At 36.7% G+C, this 24,050-nt stretch overlaps 1 protein-coding gene across 1 annotated transcript in view; it reads left to right on the plus strand.

The window, feature by feature from the left end:
• Positions 1-1,570: 1,570 nt before the first annotated feature.
• Positions 1,571-24,050, plus strand: part of LOC140166977 (EF-hand calcium-binding domain-containing protein 6-like) — a 28,406-nt gene continuing 5,926 nt past the window's right edge. Inside the window, exons 1-16 of the mRNA XM_072190460.1 lie at positions 1,571-2,238; positions 4,902-4,993; positions 8,634-8,806; positions 10,099-10,165; positions 10,852-11,021; positions 11,628-11,904; positions 13,583-13,720; positions 14,494-14,642; positions 15,284-15,397; positions 16,062-16,178; positions 17,298-17,477; positions 18,090-18,390; positions 19,170-19,294; positions 20,381-20,517; positions 22,276-22,421; positions 23,192-23,278. Coding sequence (XP_072046561.1) covers positions 1,902-2,238; positions 4,902-4,993; positions 8,634-8,806; positions 10,099-10,165; positions 10,852-11,021; positions 11,628-11,904; positions 13,583-13,720; positions 14,494-14,642; positions 15,284-15,397; positions 16,062-16,178; positions 17,298-17,477; positions 18,090-18,390; positions 19,170-19,294; positions 20,381-20,517; positions 22,276-22,421; positions 23,192-23,278 — 2,610 coding nt within the window. The 5' untranslated portion in view covers positions 1,571-1,901. The remainder of the gene's footprint in view (positions 2,239-4,901; positions 4,994-8,633; positions 8,807-10,098; positions 10,166-10,851; positions 11,022-11,627; positions 11,905-13,582; positions 13,721-14,493; positions 14,643-15,283; positions 15,398-16,061; positions 16,179-17,297; positions 17,478-18,089; positions 18,391-19,169; positions 19,295-20,380; positions 20,518-22,275; positions 22,422-23,191; positions 23,279-24,050) is intronic.

Here is a 24,050-nt window from a genome sequence, read left to right on the forward strand (position 1 = left end):
TTTTGAAATTCGCAATGTAATACACATTTTATGGCAAATCATTAAAAATTGATATTTTTGATATTTAAAAGTAAACTTCATAAATCTGATGATTTATATTTGAAGTGTATGTAGGTGGAATGAAAAGCCGACGATCAATTGAAAATTTTGACCTTTTGTATTGAAGATATGGATTTATTTTCCCAAAACACCAAAAAAAATAGGTCTTTTTGGGAAAAAAATCCATATCTTCAATATGAAAGGTCAAAATTTTCAATTGATCGTCGGCTTTTCCTCCCAGCTACATGCACTTTAAGAATATATCATTAAATTTATAAAAATTTACTTCGAGGACTGTTATATCTCAAAAATGTGAAAAATATCAAATTTTATTAATTTGTCATAAAATTTGTATTATATTGTAAATTTCATAAAACGAAAATTATTTGATATCAGAAAGACATTCTTCGTATTCAGAATGCAATTCGATATGTCTGATATGCTCTCATGTCTCACAAAAAATACTGTCGAAACGCTCAAAACGCTCATTCCGGTTCCCTTAACGACATGCTAAGAACAAGAACAGGCCTACAGAATAAATAGGCCTTAAAAATAAAAAACAATAATTGAAGAATCAAACAGTTAAAACGAAAAAAAAAACCCACCCAAAACACACGCATAAATGACACATGATGATGATGGAGGGAGCCCCAGGGAGGGAGGGAGTCGGATGGATGATGACGATGATGATGATGATGATGATGATGATGATGATGATGATGATGATGATCAAAACGAAAGTTAAATTAAGCCTATGTAGGGCCTACGGCGGGGCCTACGGGCCCTACGATCTTAAAATGAATTTAGTTTAGTTGGACAGAGCAAATAAATGAGGTAGGCCTATCGTCTGATGTTTTGCGCTGTTCAAAACCCATTTTGTTGTTGTTGCAGTAGGCCTATGTCACCTAATTTATAGAAAGAAAGAAGAGAGAGGGAGGGGCCCCATCCCAGTAATTTTTTTCAGTACAAACATTTTGAAAGGAAAAATATGGGAGGAATTATAGGCCTACTGGCGATTTAGTCCAATTTAAAGTTTTTACTTGGTTAAGTATCCAAGCTGCAGTCAGTCAAAATCTTTATCAAAAGACAACTTTTATTTTCCAGGGTCTCAAGTGTGGTTAGATTCGCAGGCTTGCCATTCGTCAAAAGTTTTCCTGCATGTTGACACATTTATTTCAGGGTCATTTCGGGTCAGCTGTTCCCTGTTCATGTGTACAGTGTGTTGTCGGTAGCTAAGCAATCATCGACTCTTCGATATTTTTACGGGTAAGATTCGCAATTCAATTATAGTTTAAATCTAATTAAGACCAATTTATAGAACGAAAATGCTCATTTCTATGCACTAATTATAATAAACCATATGTATTTCAAAGTGTAACCCTTTTTTATACACTTTTAAGATTTTTTTGTGCAAGTTTGTATTAAAATAAAAATATATATTGAGCCCAATTAAGGATTACCACCCCTATAAAAAATGGAAGATCCTCAATACACCTGTCGCGGATTGTATAGCACCGTGCACATGCTGCATTTTCGTATGCAGTACATAAACATGATATAAACGAAACCTCAAATCGCACTGGAAATTTTATTTTGTTTTGTCTAGAAAAGCATTTTTTCGCTTTTATTTTGATTGGATGTTGACCACGATGATTTAGCTAGTCTGATCAATACGTTACATGTGGTGTAGATGCCAAACTTGTTACCTGGCTGTGTCAGGAAGATCATCAAATTAAGTAGCTGTCAGTGTCATTTTTCAGTAAGCTTATGAAATGTAAAAATTGATAAGCTTATATTGTTAATTGTATAAATGAAGTAATATACCAAACTGGTCCACCAAACCAACCAAGCTCTAATCAGCCATGGCAGCAGTTCTTGCATCAAATCAGAGATTATCATCATCATCGGGTAACAGGCCATCAAATCTTCCAGTCATCGAACATCCAAAATCACGCCTCGGAGACCGGCGTACTCTAAATGTGATCGGATCAAGTAGAGGTGATTTGGTCACTTCAAGTCCTAGACGTGATGTTGTCAGTCCTGCATCTGTTGGACGGAGAACTCCGCCAGGTGTCGTTCTTGCTGGTAGTGGTGACTATGAGGCTATGGAAGGTGTTGATAATTTGCCTCCATTGCAAGGAGGAAATGAGAATCGGGGACGACGGACGAAACATAACCGGATGCTGACATGGCCACCAGGTAAAATTAACAGCAAATTAATATAATTACGCTCAGATTACATTTTGTGTTAGCAATTGAATGGAAATAAAGTCACAGTGGGTGTTGGAAAGAGACAATGCTTTAATAGTTCCAGTAACTGTAACTCAGTATCTTCATTTATCATTGGGACGTTATAGGTCCGTAGATGTAATTCCGGGATATAATTATGTTTATGATAAAGACTGAAGTCTTGCTGGCAGGGCTAAAACAATACTACTATTTAAAACATTAAAACATAAAAGAAATCAGTGCTGAATAATACATGTAATGGTTTAGGAATCTTTGTAAGCAGAGTCAGTATTCAAAGCAAGGTTATGTGACCCAAAGTTGGACCTCTTAATCAAATGTCATGGATTTGTAAACTTTTTAAAGAAATATATGTACGGTAGCAAAATTGGCCCAAGCTTGATTGGGAGAAACACTTAATCATAAATTTAAATGTTGCTATATAAGATTTTTGTGTTCTGTCCCATGAGAAGTTCTTCAAGAAGACTGATAAACTTGTATTCAGCAAAAGACTATAAGAATTGGAATTGCGATTTTGTATCACTCAGGAGTTTCCATCAATTACTTCAGAATGCAAGCAATTGAATTTGTGTTGGTAACAATTTGTTCATGTAAAGTTGTTTTCTTTAAACTTCCGTGGTCCGGGTACGCGCTGGTGAATTGTGATCGCGTAGAAGTGACATGGTCGCCTACTACGCGCCGCGCCGAAGACCAATGGGTCAGCCGGCTTGTTGTCAAGTGCATTGATCAGCCAATCGGCGTGATTGTTTATTGCTTTTGTGTTTACGCTCGTGTACGCTATACGCACAGGCACGACCACGGAAGTTTAAAGAAAACAACTTTAGTACTTGTACCATAATATACATATTGTGCAGTAATTCTACTATAATATTTGGGCTATTCCAGTTGAAATCTATACACCCTGTATGGGAGACATTCATGACCTTAATATCCCACACAAGGGGTATAGATTTCAAATGGAGTCACACATTCAGCTAACTCCATTTAAAATTCTCACTCCCGGTGGCCCGGGGGGGGGGGGGTCACTCACTACTTGACTTGCTACGCACCCGTGTCCAAGAAAAACGTCTAAAAGGGTATGTTTTTCACCACACAGCGTCGCGTCGACGTCTTTTTGAAAAAGGGGTACTTTTTCAGAAGGCATCGCCATTTAGGGTCCTTTTTCAGCCAAATCCTTAGACATTTAGGGTTAGTAATATTATTGTTTGAGTGAGTTTGCACTAATTTGATAAAATCACCACTTTTTAATTGATTCTTGTTACTTTTGTGCATGTTTTCTTGATCTATATGTCTGCAACATCAAAAAGACACCTTGGGTATCAAATTAGCTCATTTCCTGTTTACGCCCACTTAGGGTATCAATATAGATATTTCCAAGTTGACGCCATTTAGGGTATGGTTTTTGCATGTGCTTTCGCCATTTAGGGTAGGATTTTGCATGTGTTTCGCCATTAAGGGTGCAATTTGGTTATGTGAAAATTCGCCATTAAGGGTGCATTTCAGAGGTGTTCGGACGCGGATGGGAGGCACTTTTGTGTGAGAGTGACCCCCCCGGGCCCGGTGGGGGCAATTAAGATCATGTCTTAAAGGGGTGTATGGATTTCAACTGGAATAGCCCAGTGATAGACAAGTGGGCAAATAATACTATACAAACAAGACATCTCTGCTATTGACACTTTTATTGACACTTTTACCTACTGTTTTCAGGAGGTAAAGATAAGACATGGAAGCTAAGTATTTGTTTTACTGATAGGGCTATAGGATACATATCAACTATTTGCTTTGTGTACAATGAATAAACACAAGTGATGACTGTAGGAGAAGTTGTTAGTCTGTGTTCCAACAATTGCAAATTTGTAATATTGACATTTCAATTGCGTCAGGTGGGAAATGTTGAGTGAGTTGACATAAAATGTTTTAATTGTTCTTACACATGTAATCAAATCAGGTAACCCAGTTAATGATTGTCGTTATAATGGTACTTCTCAAGATTTGTTGCAAAATGCTACCAAATGAACATGAGATGAAAATTTTACTATTTTTATGTGACTCCTCATTCTTAAATTCTATTCATGAATTTTTTGTTTGTTCTTGTTTTGTCATTTTCTTCCAAATGTGAAAATGTGCAAATCATTTTCAATAAGCTTGCCCCAGGCTCATAGTCTCACTTTTTAAAGTTCTTTTTTCTTTTTAATGCTCTCTCAAGTTCAACTTAAAAAGTTGTCAATTTCTTTTTTCTTTTTAATACTCTCTCAAGTTTAACTTAAAAAAAGTTGTCAATTTTAATTTTGAAACTAGATCAAGTAATTAATTAGCTTAAAATTCAGTGTTGATCAATTTGATTTTTTTTCCTTCATAGAATGAGTAGAGAGCGTTTCTCATTTTATAAAAAGCCATATTCAGAAATTAGATATTTTGTACAAAATTGCTAGCTTAATTGCATGAATTAAGAATTATTTCATTAAAATTAATGACTGATGCTTATGAAATAGGCAGGGTGTAAAATGTAATTTGTGTAAGATGTAATGTAATTTGTGTAAGATCCATTTTAGTACACATTATTTGTGCAACTACTACAAATACAAAAGGTGTATTTTCTGATTTGATGTTGACAGTGCATGAGCAGAGACTAAGTGAGAAGCGAGCCAGATCAGCCAAAGCTAAATACTTGCATGCTGTACCCAAACAGAGATATGCAACAGATCAGGTAAGCACTTAGGTCTAATAAATAAATAAATAAATAAATTTAGGTGTTTTATATAGCGCCTTTTCCGGATCTTAGAGGGATCAAAGCGTTGTAATTTGACTGCCATGGTGAATCATCACAATCAGATCGCATCAACTAGGCTGGTTGCAGCCGAACTTGGCGCAAACCTATCCGCACTTAGATTGTAACATCCACCAATTATCTATGCAGCTCCCCAAATTCCATTGGGTGAAGGAAGTTTTTGATAGCCAAACAACTAATCACTGATTTTTTGAAAGCAGGAGAAAATAATTAACCTGCGAAAGCGAGCATGGAATCGGGATAAACCAAGTGCATGTGAGTCCTTGGGCCGCGCTGGGGCTTGAACCCGGGACCTCAGCAGCGTTCGAAATAGGGCCGGTCAGCCGGCCATTGGCCTGTAACTTTTGGCCTGGCGGTAACTTTTCTGACTGGCATCTAGTTGCTGGCAGGTAACTTTTTAAGGTCAAGCCTGGCTGGCCTGTAACTTTTTGAGGCATATTTCGAACACTGGACCTCAGTGGTGCAAAGCGAGGGAACTACCGCTGCGCTAACTCGCCTAATCATTCTAAAGTAATTCTAAATAATTTTACTGCACAATTCGTCAGCCTGCTACGCTAATTGCCCAAGTCATTTTTTGAGAACAAAGTACCTTACAAAATATGGTTCAAGCATGCATTTAAACATATTTATTCACCAATCTTTACACAAGAACAAATGATAATGATACTAATAAAAGGGAATAATCTGAAATAATTAGGGTGAAATTACGTAACTGATACATGCTTGAACCACATTTTGTTCTTTGTTCTCGAAATTACAAAAAATGACATAGGCAATTAGCGTAGCAGGCTGACGATATATTGTTTGATAAAATCAAGTGTTTGCACAGTTCCAATAATTGAAATGCCAAGAAGTGCTGTGTATGTAATTGATTGATTGTAAATTTAATTTCTATTGCATCTCTGCTGAGTATGTTTTTGATCAAATTTGGAATTTCTCAAATAATAAGTCTCCTGGACTTGATGATATTGATGTCAAATTATTCAAAACTGCCGCTCCTATTATTTGTAAATCACTTGCGTATATATGTAATCTTTCTTTAGCTACTGGTGTTTTTCCTTCTGATTGGAAAAATGCAAAAGTTGTTCCTATTTACAAAAATGGTTGTAAATCTAATGTTGAAAATTATCGTCCAATTTCTGTGCTAAGTATTGTTTCTAAAATAATCGAGCGTGCAGTTCATGATCAAATGTATTCTTATTTGTCTGTAAATAATTTTCTAAACCCGTCGCAATCTGGGTTTCGTTCTCAATATTCAACTGCAACAACAGTTATTGATGTTGAAGATTTTATTCTTATGAACATGGATGAGGGAAAGGTAACTGGTGCCATATTCCTTGACCTTAAGAAGGCTTTTGACACTGTCAATCACAGTCTTCTTCTTAATAAGCTCAAGAAATTTGGCATCAGGGACTTTGAACTCAACTGGTTCAAATCCTATCTCAAAAATAGAATGCAGTCAGTAAAAGTAGGTAGTTCCTTATCAGATTTAAAACCAATTAACATTGGAATTCCACAAGGGTCTATATTAGGTCCTTTATTATTTATTATTTTTGTAAATGATCTTCCTGATAGTGTTATATGTAAAACAGTAATGTATGCTGATGATACGTCATTACTTATTAGCTCATCAGATCCTTTGTGTCTTCAAAACAGCCTCAATCTTAACATGTGTAAAATTGCTAGTTGGTTTAAAAAGAACCACCTCACTCTGAATATCAGCAAAACAAAATTGGTGCTTTTGGTACCCCAAAATCTTAGTAAGTACCAAAATATTTCTTTAATTTATGATGATGAGACTATTGAGAGAGTTGACAATTTCAAATATCTTGGTATTATTTTCGATAGTCACATGACTTGGTCACATCATATTGATTCAATTGCTTCCAATGTTTCTAAACGTTGTGGTGTTATTCGTCGTGTTAAATATTATCTTCCAAATTATATTCTCAAAAAACTTGCTGATTCTCTTGTCATGCCTCATTTTGATTATTGCAGTCATGTTTGGTCCAACTGCTCTCTTACTCTGTCAAGCAAGTTACAAATTCTCTTGAACAACCTTGCCAGAATTATTCTTTCTGTTGATATCAGAACTAATATTGATTCAATGATGTCTTCTCTCAAGTGGCTCAAACTAGATAATAGGTGGAATAATCATATTCTTATTATGTTATATAAGTGCCTTACTGGTAGAGCTCCTGATTATCTTTGTTCCAAATTTTCATTTACCAAATTCACTCATGATCATAACACAAGAGGTACTTCCTCCAATTCACTTGTTGTTCCTCAATTTAACAATAACTCTGGTAAGAGATTGTTTCAGGTGAGAGCAGCAAATTTGTGGAATAGTTCTGTTGATGTTGACACTTTCATAATAACTATATTTCCTTGAGCCTAAGTGAATTTAAATCAAGAGCTCTCACAAACCCCACTGTTCATTGATTTTCACTTTTATATAATTTTTCATGATTCTTGTAATTTCTTTATAATGGCCGGTTTTGTATGTTTTCTTGTAATATTGTGTAATATTTAATTAAATTACACCCTGTATGTCACAGGGCCTCCAAGAATAACAGTGCTCTTACACAGAAGGAGCTACCCTGTATAAAGAAAGTTGAAATAAATAAATAAATAAATATGTGATGTCTCGGTTTAATGTGCATTCACATGCACACTTAGCTGTCGGAACGAGGAAATCTTTGCTCTACAAATGATTGCAAATTACACATTTTTAATTATTTTTCATCACAAAAGATGATATGAAAACACAGGTGAGCAATGTATGAATATATGGGTAGGTCAAACAGGTTGTTAATTATTGTCAATGTTAATATTTTGCGACATTTATAATGAAAACATTCAACACTGGAGACACCCTATGGTATTTCCTACAACTTCCTACAACAAGTCCTCAAATGTTCAAAATTTGTAGTTGGTGTTTGCAGGGGTGGTGTTTGCAGGGGTGTGCAGGCCTTGTATTTTACTCGCCCAACAGAAAATGTACCTACCTTGCTGTCTGACATACCAGAGTCTTATAGACCTAAAGGACACTGATCATGCACAACCATCAAAGTATCTGCAACCAATTATTTTTTGGCGATTTTAACATGTTTTCGATCACACATTCAATATGGTGCGTCAAGTAACTCGATACATGATTGGTGTGAATCATACCATGCCATGCGCTCATGGAACATGCTGTCGCCAGTGTATGATAGGTTGTGATATTTTTGTTTGCTGTACATAATATCTTTCATGCGCTAATTTCTGAAGATTTTCGATCAGCTGCTGGAAAGGGGTGTTGGACCGAGTTCAACAGACTAAATGGCTACCACCCTGTGTGGGAGATTAGGGTTATGTGCTCCATTGGGATGTATCGATTTCAACTGGAATAACCCAATCCATGGTTAATAACCCAATCCATGGTTTGGTTGGAAATATTACAAAGACAGTTGTAGTCGAAGAAATGTACTCTATGATTCTATTTTTAATAGTAAGCTAATTAAACATTAGTAATTTACACATTAATAATTTACACATTTTATTGACATCTTTGCAGCTTGTAGAGTTAATCCGAGATCGTTTGACAACAAGTTACTACGGCCTGCGTCAATCATTCCGTGCTAATGATCCAATGGGACAAGGCAATGCTCCAAAGAGTGCTATGGGAAGGATACTCTTCCATGTGGTAGGGTTCATCAGTCCTGATGAGGTCAACAAACTATTAGAAAGGTATGTATACATTTTTTAGAATATAAAAATAAGACCACAATTCAAGAAATAGCATCAATTTAGGCTAGTTTTGACAGCTAGTTATTATGGTAACTTAATTTGTTCACACCACACCCTATTAAAGGGGGGTAACCCTATTGGTTTTGGATATGGATTGTCTTTAAAATTACATAATAATATCAAATATCGCCCCCCTTTATGCTGCTTTGTGAAAAAACGAGAGCATTTTCAGAGTAAATGTGAATAAATAGCTTGGTATGCGTGAATTGCATTCTGGGCAGGCAAGCAACAAATTTGACGACAATGTTGCAATGCCTGGCCCGCATTGAACGGAAAATATTTGTTTTTAACTCTTTTTCATACCATTTCAGAAAAAAAGGAAACAAAATATATTTCCCCTTGCAACATGTACATTTCAAATGAATATAAAAAGTTTGGGTTAAAAGCGGAGAGGAAAAACCCCATACCACTACCGGTTTTGAACCGGGTACCTCTCGGTAAAAACATAACGCAGCTAATCCATTGCGCCACAGAGGCGGCTTAGACAACTGTGGAATTTTTTAAATTATATACTGTCGCAAGTCTCCTCAGCACTTAGTGTAGTTCGCTTCTTTCACAGAATGTGAATGATGCGAAACCAAAGTAGCTGTTGAGGACTGAGGAGACTGATGATTCGTTCATAATTCCCTGCCCAGAAATCCGAAGTAATTTTTAGTATTTACAAAGTGGTAGCCTCTAAAGGCCGCTGTGCTTCATGATTTCTCCGGAAATACATCGACTTGGAGGATCAAATTTCAGGATAACAATGAGAAAAATAGTATCTGTTATGTGATACCAAAACCTCATCAACAATGAAAAATATCGGGGGAATGATGCTGTCGATCGGGTCGACAGCATAATTGTGATTATTGTCGAAATAGTTGGTGTTATACATACCTTTGATTGACAGGAAGGTGTGAATGATGAATGAGGGAAAGTTTATTTACGGTCGAATTCAAGCTATTCGCCGGTAAATCAGTTTTGGAAAGTAGAGAAGTCTGGAACATAATGTCTCTGATTTTTTGTCAGAAATACAGGATATTTTAATAGGCTTTGTATAGGATATCTTAAATGTAGTTCATCAAAGTACATTACATTAGTGTAACATCTAGATTTCTAGAAAACTTGGAAGGTGGTCTCGTAAGAAATTGCTACAATATGGCTTTAAACCAAATGAAATTCATTTGCTTTCGTGTCAGTGGTGTTCCATTGGCTTTATCTGCTCTAGTTTTCTAAAAATATTTTTATTACAGATTGGGACTTGATAATCAGGATCCAATCAGCTTTGATGCATTCATTGGTTGCTTCAGAGATAATGAGGTAAGTTTGTAGACCATTAAGAGTTTTACCTCTTGAGGTACTGAAACATTAAAATTTAAAGGTTTCAGACTATTTCAGTCTGAAATGCAGGTGAATTTTAGTATTTGATGGGCTAGTGTGTGTAAAGCGCAAAGGGAAATTATTGCTTTAAATTTTCTTCTCTTACAACTTGGGGAATGTCCTCCAATGGAAAAATTTACGAGGGACATGCCTTCTTGCACCATCGATGACTTGTACAAAAATCACTTGAACAAGTTTCACTTTCATGACATAGTGATTATGAGTGCCCCGAATAAGCTTTGTGCCCATTATGCCCAGAGTGAATATATTTATACTAGAACAATTTTTTTTCTGGAGACAACCCAAATTATATTGGGCTATTCCAATAGAAATTCACAACCCTTATGGAAGACATGATGTTAATCTCCCACACAGGGGGTGTAGATTTCAATTGGAGTCACCCATTCAGGTAACCCCACTTGAAATTCACACTCCCTGTGTGGAAGATTAAAGTCATGTCTTCCATTGGGGGTGTATGAATTTAACTGGAATAGCCCATTCATGAATTGACACCTAAGTTGTAAGTGCTTTGTTATTACTATGACCTTCTTGTAATCAATTGATGAAAATATATTTGAACAGTCACATAGATTTGGTTTAATATACCAAATGATTTTTGTTCCCAGACGGTGAAGCGAGAATGGTTGTCCCCGGCAACCAGATTGGATATGGCTGCCAACACCCGACATTTCAATGCAGAGGAGCATCTAAGACAGCTGGGAGGAAGGGAATTACCAGAGGAATTCAAGACTGCTAGCTTTGGGATCGCTCTACTCAAAGAAAAATGTAAACATAGGTAAGAGAGATTGATGACCTAATTCGATTGCTTTAAATTGCTGCTATAGTTTTAGTTCAACTCTGTATGTATATGAAAGGGTGTACATTAACTTTCACCAGGTGGGATGGGAGACCCAAGTTTGGTTTGCGTAAAGGTGTGCTACTGATATCCAGTGTATATCAAAATTTTGCTATTTTGGGGAAAATTTTGAGAAAATGACCCATATATATGCCAAAAGTTGCCTAGAAAAAGGGGTGATTGATACCAAAAGAAGGCAAATGTGATCCATGTTTGCGGCACATCCCCATATGGTCATTTGTACTAGGTAACTACTAGCCAGAAGTAGCAGGATGACATAACAGCCAAGTTAGCTGCCTCTGGTGTTCGGACAGGCGTTAAAGTACACTCCTGTGAATATTGGCAATCCTGTTGAAGTTTTTCGTCTTGGTTAATGTTAAAATCCAGCTGACAAATGTTTCCAGTTTGCTTGGAACTTGGGGGGGGGGGGGGGTAGAGGAGTGAGATGTTCCAACCAATTTCCCACAAGATTAAGGAACACTTTTAAAATTTAGTTGAGAGATGAATTACCTAAATTCATCACCTTTTGTTTGTTTGTTTCTACAGCAATTTTAACATAAGAAACCATCTAGCGCCATCATGTTTTGATCTTGGAGGTGCCGTTCTTGCTCCTCAACTCCGTGAGTGCCTAGCAAGTCTCGGTGTACAGCTGTACGATGAAGAAATGGACAAACTTTGGCACCGCTATGATCTGGAGGGTACAGGAGCCATCGATAGTGTTTGGTTCTTTGCACAACTTGGATTGGATAGCAAAGGGAATTATAGTCTACGAGCTCAGACAGCGCAGCCCAAGCTGCATCGATACTCAGGGACTCCGCTAGTGGTAGGTGATACATCTACAAATACTCACCCATGCACAAAACCTGATATTTTTTTCAAAGACACACTCTCAGGCCTGCCTTTCCTTTGCCCTCCTCTGAAAAAGTTATGGCTATGCCACTGCATGGTGCATCTACATGAGGGCTCCAATTTGGGTTATCCTTTGTGCAAAATTGCTTGGAACAGAAATCTTCTACTTAAGGTGGCTGTGTACTTCTCAGACATGCATGTAGTAAAAGTGCAATAACTTTGTAATTATTCGCATAAGACATATAAAAGTATACATTTTTATAAAGGCAAGACATCAATAAATCTTAATATAAATACAGATTTGGGGTAAAAACAACAATTATGAAGAAAATCACAAAAAGTGAGTTTTTGGCAATATTTATTAGGTACATCATAACAAAAAAACACTCTTTCCAAAATATTTTATTTTGTTTTTAGCTCAATCTTGAGGCTCCATTCCAAAAAGGGTTTTTTTATTTTTTTGATATTGGCCTTCGTTTTTGAGATATTGACCATATAAGGCATCAAATTGAACTTTTTAAAATTCACAAACGCCTATTTGCACAAAATGATGCCTAAAATGTCGGAAATAGACCAAAATATAAAAAAATGAGAAAACCGTTTCTTAAGTCGATAATGCTCTAAATGATGAGCATAATTGCACCCCTATAGATGCTGTATTTATTGAGTTATCGTAGTACCTAAATCGTCATTTTACCGAGAAAATGAACATTGAAATAATGGCCGTTAAAGTTTAAAGTGGTCACATTTTGCCCTTTCATCGAATCTCACAGAAGAATGCGGCAGTTTTCGTTTTTCTACCTTATATTATGTGAACATCGGGTAAATCCACAGCCCGTTGAGAAGTTTGAGCGAAATCCATTCATAACTTGATATTCAAATCGAGGAAAAGAACTTGAAAAAACCCACATTTTATCAGCTAAAAGCGGAGCCATTTGACCACTTGAAATTAGTGTTTCCAAAGGATGCGCTAAGCGTCGGCGTATCGTAAGCGTATCTGTGCGTTAACAAATTGCGCGATCACGGCGCGATGCGTTGTTATTGCGCGTGTCACCCGCTGATACAACAAAGGTTTTCTCTCTTTTAAAATTGCAAACACGAATAAAATAGTGAAATAAAATCCATAAAATAGCGCAGTTGGAGTTTATAAATCTGGATTTTCTTTCCTTGTATTTATAAAAAACATAACAAAGTAACAAATATCAAAAAAGCTCAATTTTGCGAAAGAAACAACGTCTTGAGTACACAGCCGCGTTAAGGATTATACAGTTTATGTCATAAGCTGCTGAATACCTCAATGGAGTCTTTACACTAGTCTAACTCATGAATATCTTGCACAAAGAAAACACTAAAATTCAGCACTTTCCTAATGTCCATTTGCAATTGAGAATTGTAATATTTTTTCGGCGGTTTAACTTTTCCTAGTCAACTGACATCTTTCCTTTGATTCCCAATGTGATTTTATTTTTAAATTTGTTAAGTATGGTCTCAAAATGTTGGGGAAGGTGCCAAAAGGAACTGAAGCAAAGGTGAAATGTGGGTTTCTAACAAGAGGTCATAATAAATGTATAGCTATACACGGTACCAAGTAATACTGTTATGCCCAAAGACATCTTAACTTATGTTTGTTTGTTTTTTGTTTCCATTTTCAGCCAGAAATTGTAGAGGAAGAAGCTTATGGTGCAGTGAGCCCTGATATGCCTCAAGAAGCACCACGGCAACCAACTCCTGAAGTAGATGCATTACCTAGGCAACCATCTTCTGATATAATTTCTTACTTGCTAAGAAGGGTATGTACATTTACTGTGTAATCAGCTATACATTGTGGAGTAACTATAGAATACATACTGCACCCAGACCTGTAGCCAGGATATTTTGAGGGGGTTCAGCAGGCTCAAAAGTAGACCTTTTGCAAATTTTTCTTCAAACAAGGGCAGATTTTAATGTTTTTACTGAAAAAAGTAAAATGTGGTGAATCTTTTCTTCACAAAAGGGGAGCATTTTAATGTTTTTACAGAAAACAGTGGACCTTTTTATTGAGATTGGTATCCCCGCATACCCTAACACTTATCCTTACCATTTGATATATACAGGAAAGCCAAAAACATTGTTGTTTTTAAAGTTTTCTTTCAACCTTTGTACTCTGATTGATTCAAATTTGCTTTCAGGCAACTTAACATCAATGGAAGACAAAAAACTAAAAAGTTAATGCAGCTGCTACTATTAAGCAACCAATTATCCATCAGCGCAACAACTTTATGATCGCTTCCACCATTTTCCTAACACATTTTCAGCTTATTTAAGGCGAAAATTATTCGGATTTTGTTACTTCACTTGTCAATGAAGTCCAAGCTCACGCTTGCGTAAATTCACACATGCGCGCGTCAGTCACACATTACGCAACACACAACTAGCGTAAGTATAGCACTATAGCAGCCAGCTATTTGAGTCTTATTTTTTCCGCCTTATATAAGCCAAACAAACTTTAACCCTAACACTTGCCATAACCCCTATCCTAACCCAAAACCATTATGATGTGCATGTTAAATCATTAATTTTTCAGGTGGAACAAGGTTTTCATTCTCTACTGATGGGTTTTGAGCATTTTGATCACCAAGACAGCGGCACCATCACCAAAACTCAATTCTGTACTATTTTGCAAGAGTATGACATCCCATTGTCACTATCTGAAGCAGACACATTGTTAGAAAGGTAAGCTAACTTTGTAGTGAGTGAGTGAGTGCAACTTTTTTGGCAAATGATACAAATCATTTGCAAGTTTTTTGTGTGTTTTTAGAATGTAATCAAGCAGTGAACCAGCCATCATGGTGGTACATCAACAAGTAGTTGCCATTTGTAGAATGAGTGAGGGAATGAATAATTAATCAATAATCAATTAATCAAGTAAAAAGAGTGGATGAGTAAGGAAATAATCAAATGAGTGATAAATTAAATGTGACAGGTATGTGAGTGAATGATTGGGTGGGTTGGTGGGTGGGTGTATGGGTTGAAGGGTGGGCGGGAAGGCGAGTGTGCGAGGAAGTGAGTGAGGGAGGGAGGGAGAAAGGAAAGAGTGGGTGAGTGTAAGGTGGTTGGGCCTGATCTTTTAAAACAATAAAATGCACTGCGATTTGGTGTTGAAGCCATTTATTAATGTCATGTGTGTGGAGGGTTGGATTGCATGAGTGAGTGAGTCAATGTGTCACTGCAGGAGTGATGATGATGAAGAATGTCATAAAAGAGATTCTGAGTGATGTGTACATAATATGTAGGAAAAAGGATGATGCTTTGTGTGTGCCTGTATGTCAATGCTATAAACACTTCTTTGCTACCATATCTTTTTTACTCTGCAGGTGTGCAGTTAGAAGGAAAGATGGTGTATTAAGCTACAGAGATTTCCTCCATAGATTTATGTCTAGATCAGAGAATGGTGTCGCACATCGTATAATGTCAGACCCATCTCATAGGTAAGAAGAAGCAGTCACAGTAAGAGCAACATAATATCAAAATATTTTCCACTTAAAGTGACAATCAGTGATTGGCTTGATCAGAGCAATCAAAATTCAAATGTTTTTGTAGCATTTTTGGAACAAGACATAAACATAATTAGGGATGACTTCAAACCAACTGCCAGATGATTGCTGGGACCCTAGCGACGATTGGGCTTGGAAGAATAGAATGATTAAACTCCCAGTTCTCAATGGCTCACTGACAGTTGACTGGAAGTAGGATTTGAAGCCATCCCTAGTAAACTGTGCAATGACATAAAGCAAAATCAGTCTGAAGTCGTGCATATTCAATTTTTGTTTTTCCACGATTGTATAAAGCATTTGCAAAGCTACATTTTGCAGAAAACCCCATTGAAACTGAACATTTAGTTCTAAAGATATGAACAGTTGAAGTGTTTCCAAAACAGTATGCAACAAACGAAATGATTGTCTTTGTTTGGCTTCATCTGACTTCTGACTGATTTTGCTTGATCACATCACATTTACAGTGATGGACTTTATTATTGTGTAAGTGAGGCCGTTGGATGAAGTTGAGTAAAATTTGATATCTTTTGACAAACAAATCTGATTTTCTTCATTCCCTTTTTGTAAATTTGCTTATTTGTTCTTTTTCTTGTCACAGGTTCAACACTCGTGGCCAGACTCCTTTCAGAGTTGCATCCTTATCAGCAGCAGATGCCGAAGCTAAACTCATGGAATTACTACATAAAGATTTCCTTAGGTTGCTGGGAACACTCAAGTAAGTAGACAATTGGTTTTATTAAAAAATACCCTGTTGAACTGACATCTTTTCCAATTTGTTGATGCAGTGGCAAAATATTTTCTGTGCTCCATATCAAGGATTTGTGCATTATGTTTGGAAAAGAAATGTTATAGGTCCTTATATTGTTGTGATTTTCACATCAGAATACTAAAATCTTACCTATGTAACCTGTGAAGTACCTTTTGGTATTCGCTGAGTGCGAGTAGCAAACATGGAAAAACAACTTTGCACTTCAAAAAATTCAATGTTTCACTTCCGTCTGTATAAATTATACAAAGCAACAGTTTATGGTTATGTAGGGTTCATTACTATGGGAAAATCACAATCATACTAGTTCATCTTGGTCCAGTTAGAAATAGCCAAATATGTGCATCATGTTCTTAGATATTTTTGAATGAATTTGGCAAGAAGTTAGCACATTTCATTGATACATTGAACAATAACATCATCATCCTTCGGCTGCGGAGCAGGGGACTACAAGCTTCCTCCAGCTAAATCGGTCTTGAGCCATTGCTAATAGTTGACCTTGACTCAGCATGCTGTCCATATTCCCCAAAAGACACCTCTTGCCATGAGTTGGGACATACAATTCATACTCCTTTAGTGGCTCATCGTCAGGCAAGCGGAGTATATGCCCTACAAATTTCAGTCCTGGCTTTCTCAACAAGTGGCGCTGTCTCTGTCAGATTGTAGATGGTAGAATTTGGTACTCTGTCTACTCTCTTGATGTTCAGCATAATACGGTAGCAGGATGTGCCAAATGAGTTGATTTTATTTTCCATATCCTTAGAGATAACCCACAACTCACAGCCGTATAGTAAAACTGTGACGCAGGTTGTGTGAAACAGTTTAACCTTGGTGGAAATTGGGATGGTAGGACTTTTCCACAGTAATAACAACTTAACAATAACTTAAACTATAAAAAAAACTTTTTTTTGTGAGTATCACATAATTAGGGTAGCGTCTTTCAAAGTTATGTGATACTAAGCAATCATGACCTGTGGGGAGTTTGATTGACAGAATAGTTGGATGTGAACAATGTTTTTTTTGATTCTGACTTTTATTATAATTTTCTCATTCCCATCTTAATTTTAGGAATTTAGACTCACATGGTCTCAACCTAGTAACTCAGAAGCAGCTACGTAATGCCATAGACTCTGTATTTAATATTCATATGACCGACCAGCAGTTCCAATCAATACTCAATGAGACTGGGGTGGAGGCTGATGGATTGGTACCTTACCCAGAGTTCCTTGGAATCTTCAACAGGAAAAGGTGAGTTCTGGGGCATGATTCTCTTGCATCATTTTTTGCCATTTTAAAATCAATAAATTTGTATACAAATCACAACCTTTCTTCATTGATTTTGTTACTTTAAGTGCTAAAAATTAAAGAAACAACATTTGTGTCTATCCATATCAAAACGATGCACTTGTCGGCTGCTACATGTGTCTCATTTCACATAATAGAAATAAATACCAGACTCATCTCAAGTAGAGGTCACTTCAAATCATCCCCAAGTCACATGGTTATGAAATTTTCTCTGTATTCATAATCTATGTGACTTGGGGATGATTTGAAGTGACCTCCACTTGAGATGAGTCTGGATTTTATTTCTATTTTTGTAAAAAGAGACACATGTCGCACCCGACAAGTGCATCGTTTTGATATGGACGGACACATTTTGAATAATTTTTATAATAGAATCATGTATAATTATGATGAATATTATTATGCGGACAAGGGCAGCTCATCATCACACATATACACATATATTCCAAGTGTTTTAAAGCAATTGTATATTTAATAGTATTGTCTTCACAAGAGTGTAGTTGCAAAAATGTTTTATTATTAAAACTTTGTTATAATGGTACCTTTTCCTTTAAGGCCAACAACTGCTCCACTGCCCATGACTCCCAAACCAAACTCTCCGATATACGGTAAGCCTGCCATAGCATCACCAAGGCAACCAAAGCGACAACCATCTCCGCCTCAAGCTCTCACCCCTGAGCCACCAGTAGTAGCACATGAAATCCAAACAGAAAACATCACGCCACCCGAGTACCACAGACAGTGGAGAAGAGATGCTGAGAATGCAGGACTCACTCCTGCAGGTCCTGTGGGATGGATGGGAGAGGAAGGAAAAGGAAGGAGCAAAATGGAGACACGATATAGACCAGTGAAAGAGGTAAATGCAAAGCTCTTAACTTCGACATTACTAGAAGTTAACTTTTGATTGCATCAAGGAATTGACCAGGTAACATCAACATAATTTAAGCAATATGTATGATTTCCATCAGATTTTAATTTTGTTATTCTTGACTCAAAATACACTATCAGATTCCTATTGCTGATCTTCTCAGAGGTACACTGCTGCCCAGGTACTTCAATGGTAAACTACCTGCATGGGTACTCTGGAATACACACATTGGAATCACATGCACAGTACACACACTGGTAATGGATTGGTACTGCACTGGTACTCTGAAGTAGCCACAAAGTAGCTGGGCAGCAGTAATAGGAATCTGGTAGTGTAGCTGATACAAAATGAATAAACATACCAGATTCCAATTTATTGCAGCTGTTCGCAGAGGTACATTGCCCAGCTACGCTACTTCATTTGTACCTGATGTGTGGGTACTCTGGAGTACATTGGAATCACATGTACAGTACATACACTGATACTGGATTGGTACTGCACAGGTACAAAGTATATGAATAGTAGTTTACCTCGACAGCATTAGGAATTTGGTAGTGTACTTGTGTTAGAAGATGTAAACTTGTTAGTTTTGCTCAAAGTATTTTTATGATCCAAATTTGTACTTCATTTGTATAAAAAAGGGTTAAGTTAACTACATGATTTAGTATTTTTATTACATTTTCAATACATGATTGTTGAATTGTTTTATATCTTAATTACCGGTAGATGATATATTATTTTTGAATTGTTTTATATTTTCATTGCAGTTGGAAGATATGATTGCTGATTATATGACCAAGAAAGGCTACAAAGCCCAGGAAGCTTATGAGAAAATAGACAGAAAATCCACAGGCAGGATGTCTAAGACACAGATGCATTACTGGCTGCAAGAGTAAGTATTCCATTGCTTGTAACTTTGCTGTGCCTCATACTTTCCTCCAACGAAATCAAATTCAAATTCTTCTTTTTCCAGAAACTGCTTTCAAATCGAAGTTTTCTGAAGTTTGTTATGGATGACCCCATTTGCAATTCTGGGTCATTGACGCTAACGCAAACACAACTATTACATCTGAACACAAATCTGTGTGAAAGACACGGTCAAGCATTGGGTATGGCTTGTGCAAGAGATTGATATTTATATTGCAAAGACCACACAAAGACCAAATCAAATGTGTCGCAGACGACAAACATTCGCATTTTTCGTTCTTTTACTGTCACATTGTGAAGTGCCAAATAGTGGTGGAAGTGTTAGTTCAATACCTTAAGAATATATTTCTCCATGATGACTCATGTTGATTTTGGCTAAATACGTTGTATATTCACTCAAAAGGGTATGTGATTCCGCTTGATTCGTTGTGAGCCAATTTGACCCCCTAGCTTACTGAATAAATGCTGCGGTTTTCTGATCTTTCCCAATCTTGATTTGAAAAGGTCTATTTAAGTACTTTGGCCCGGCATTGTAGCTCCGCCTTCCTGGTAGCTGCTTCAAGGAGAGCATATTCTGTTCTTTTACACTGGAAGACCTTTTACTACTCCTGGGGTCCATTTCACTAAACTTTATGAAGCTTCGTAAGTATCAAAATCATTCGTAACTTACAACGATTCGTAAGTTCCATTTCACTAAACATACTTATGAATGGTAGTATGGTACCCTTCGTAAGTAATAGGGATTTACTACAGGGACCCTTTGTAAAGTTACGTCTAGTATTGGGTATTCGTATCTTTACAAACGGTTACTTGAGATACGAAGGGTTAAAAGTTTAATGAGATGGATCCCAGGGACTAGAATAATAACTTCTGGTACTCATGTCTTCTTTGTGCCTAAACTTTCTTTTACAGATTGTATCCTACACCGTCTGACAGTGAGCTGTTTTATGACCAGGAAGACATCATTTTGATATTTGTAGTTTTTCACTTTTAAAAGTTTAATTTTTCTGTTTCAAATGATTATTACTTCTTAATGTTCTTCACATTACAGATTAGGAATACTATTGCATCCAACTGAACTGCAGATGTTATGGACCAGCTTAGACATCAGTAAGGATGGGTTAGTGCATTATGCCGAGCTCTTTGATTACTTCTTACATAGATCAAAGAAAGGCAAACATGTTAAAAGTAAGTATTTTTATAAAGTGTATTATAATAAAGTTTTTGTTTTGCTTCTAAGGAGAGTCTAATATGAAGTTAACAATATCATTTAAAAAACACATTAGGCTACATCTGGGGGTGGGGGGAGGCACTTGACTTTGGAAGTAACAGGGTCGTGCAGACAGCAGTTCAAAACTAGGGGTCTTTTGGTGAGAGCTTAGACACCAAACAAGAGGAGTATTTCAGTGAGAAGGCCTCCCTCCAAAAAGGGGTCTTTTTGTAAGACTGGGGAAAATCTTACCAAAAAGGGAGACTGGGAAAAATTTTGGGTCAAAATATAAAGTTGATACAAAATTTTGAAATATTTGAAGAAAAATAATGAAAAAACAGGGTCATTCAGTAAAACAAAAAAGGGGGTAATTGGGTGAGAGGGAGTTGGGAAATGGGGGTCAATGTGGCTGCACATCCCTGTCACCCATTGTTAGTGAGTGCCCCCAGGGCTATATGTCCCATTTTAAGCAATTCTTTTGACAGCTTTAGTTCCCAAAGAACTCTTTCCCTGTCCCTGAAAATCCATATACCACTATGAAAGACATGACCTTAATCTTCTACACAGGGAGTATGAATTTCAAATGGGGTTACCACTAGGCATGAAAGTTTTCAGTTTTGTTTAGTTTTTTAGTCAAAATTTCCGGAACTTTATTTAATTTCACTCTGTTTTTGTATTTTTGCCCAATTTCCCGTGCATTTGCAGTTTTTATATTTCGTCGGTCGCAACACATAATGGCGTACGTGAAGGCCAAAATACGTCTCCGAGCAAAACGTTTTTGAAGGATATGCAACCAATGTGAGTCGATACTCTTCCACTGTTATCTCTCAGTGGCCCGATTCCATTTGAAATTAAAGTTAAAGGTTCAAACTAATAAACTGTATCTTTAATAGTTAACAAAGAATAACTAATATAGGATATTAGCTAGCTCTAAACCTATACGCCACTATGTGAAACAGAAAAATTGGAAAATGGCTATACGCCACTATGTGTTGCGACCGACGATTTGTTTTAGTGTAGACGCATGCCTGGGATACTTGAATGGGCGACTTATTATCTTATTTCATAGCCATTACTTTTGAGCTCTTCATTTACAAAATAACATGATTTAATTCTCCTGAATATTTAAATCAAAATTTTCATGATGCCCTTCTAAATTGAATAGGTAAAAACAGACTTATCACCAACAACCAAATACAACAGCACAAAAACACTCTATGTGCAAATAATGGTAGTTGCATACGTGGACTGTTCTGCCATTTCAGATGTGTGCACATGGAAATAATTGTGTTGCATAATCCCTTGCTACATCACATATGGAGGTTATTGTTGCATATTAGTAACAGGCCCTAAATTTTTTTTGAGGGCACACATTTTCAAGGCCACTGGGCAAAGACAAAGAAGGGCACCAAGGCCAACAAGTGATGAAGAATGCCTTTGAAGTTGACAAAGATCTGGGGCACCAAGGTCAAAATTGAAAAAGGGCAGACCTTAGCCTTGGTCCTCCTGAAATTCGAGCCCTGATCAGCAACCTGCATCTGTTTCTGCTCAAATTTGATTGAGATGAACATTGGTTATGCAGAGGTTATGAATATTTTAAAGCTGTTTGCAGGATTACTAAATAACTTGAAACTGGATTTTTAAAACTTTTGACATTGAAAGTGAACCAAAACGACATCAGAAACATAATAACTGGGAGATTTTTAATGCATGGATTTGTTCTCTTTACTTTTCAGAAAAATCAGAGCCAACAAGGCATCTACAGTTCAATAAACCAGACAATGAGAGATCAAAGGTCAATGCTGAAGCCTTACGAGATCATTTTAGTACTCCAATTTATGATGATTTGACCAGCCAAATGATTGGCCTCATAAGGCCAAAGGTGGGTAGATGTTGATCTTTTAAAAACTTTGCTGCATGTTTCCTGTTTAGGCCCAAAGGTTCATGAAGATCAATTTATGGAGAATCTGCATTCATTTATGAATCCAAACCTGAAGGCTTGTATAAATTTGTAACAGCACATACCATTCACACAATATGGAAAGTGCTTTTAGCATACGGTATATACAAGTTGCTGTGCTTAACTATACCTAACTAACACTATGAAAGCATTTATGCTAACACTTGAGAATGTTCTTGCAATCTTATTGGTTCTTACCCGTGTGATATGACACAATATCACACACTTTATCGTTTGCATGTCCACACAACACTCATACACACTATTTGAACCAATCGGAACTGCATAGTAACAATTGGACTGATCGATTCTAAGCCTTAGCTAATTCCTTGTAAAATGTAGGATTTAATTTGATTAAAATTTGGTATACTTATGATTAATATATTTATTTGAATTGAAGTGTTTAAGAATGAAAATAAAGGTATTGTAAAACAACTCGGCTTCGCCTCATTGTTTTACTTAAACTGATGATGTCGCCCGTGTTATATGAGACGATAGATGCACTCCAGCGGCTAAAAACAATACCTTTATTCTCTAATTCAAGCTTTTACCTCAACAGTTTAGTTCTACTTTACGCAACAGTTTCTCATATTAAACCTCACAATTTGGTACTATACCTGAATAGAAAACAAAATCAGAAAATTTGTTTCTCTCTTGTTTGAACAATTGTGTGTTTTTTGTTTTTGTCACAGGTACTGAAATACTGGAGTGAAATTAAGAACACATTGAAAGATTTGGACCCACTTGGTGTAGGCACTGTTCCTATACCAATGTTTCAGGTAAGATATATGTGACATGATCTACTCCATGGGGGCCAAAGGCGGCAAATTTGAAACTGAGATAAAGGTAAAAATATGGAGTAAAAAACAATAAAATACATAAGAAAATAGACATCAAAAACTTCATAACTTTAGAACTAAGTATGCTAGACCTTTAGTGTTTTCAGTAAATGATAGCCTATTGTATGTGTAATGTAATAATTAGAGTAACTCAATTTTCAAAAATGCCTCCTTTGGCCCCCATGGACCAGATCGTGTCACATATAAGTTCAATTCATCAAAGAGAAGTTTACCGGGGGACCACTGGTCATTGACCAGGGGTAATGACCATGAACAAACATACACATAAAAATTTGTGTCACTCCCAAGCTTGATTAAAAGTTTGACAGTTTGCTCGAAAATGATATATGGTCACTTTTCCCATAGTGAATGAATGTGAAGGCAAACTAGACCATTTTTCACTCTGTTGTGGCAGTGACGTCAATGTGTTGAACTAGCTGTTTTGCTCGCACCCACAGTGAACGGCTGTGGAGGCAAACTATACCATTTATCGCTTTGATGTGGCAGTGACGTCACCGCACATCTATGCGGCATCTTTAAGTGCGTATATGCCAGCACTTCGAGTGAACACTAGCGATTTGTGGCTGCTTCCAATGCACACTGACATCATTGCCATATCGGTAAAAATGGTATACATGGATGCAATGTATGTTGTAACTGCTTAGTATAATAAGACCATAATTCACATGATGTTGGAGTACATGTATGATTA

The sequence above is a fragment of the Amphiura filiformis genome, chromosome 12, assembly GCF_039555335.1.
Source record: "Amphiura filiformis chromosome 12, Afil_fr2py, whole genome shotgun sequence".
Classification (NCBI taxonomy): Eukaryota; Metazoa; Echinodermata; class Ophiuroidea; order Amphilepidida; family Amphiuridae; genus Amphiura; species Amphiura filiformis.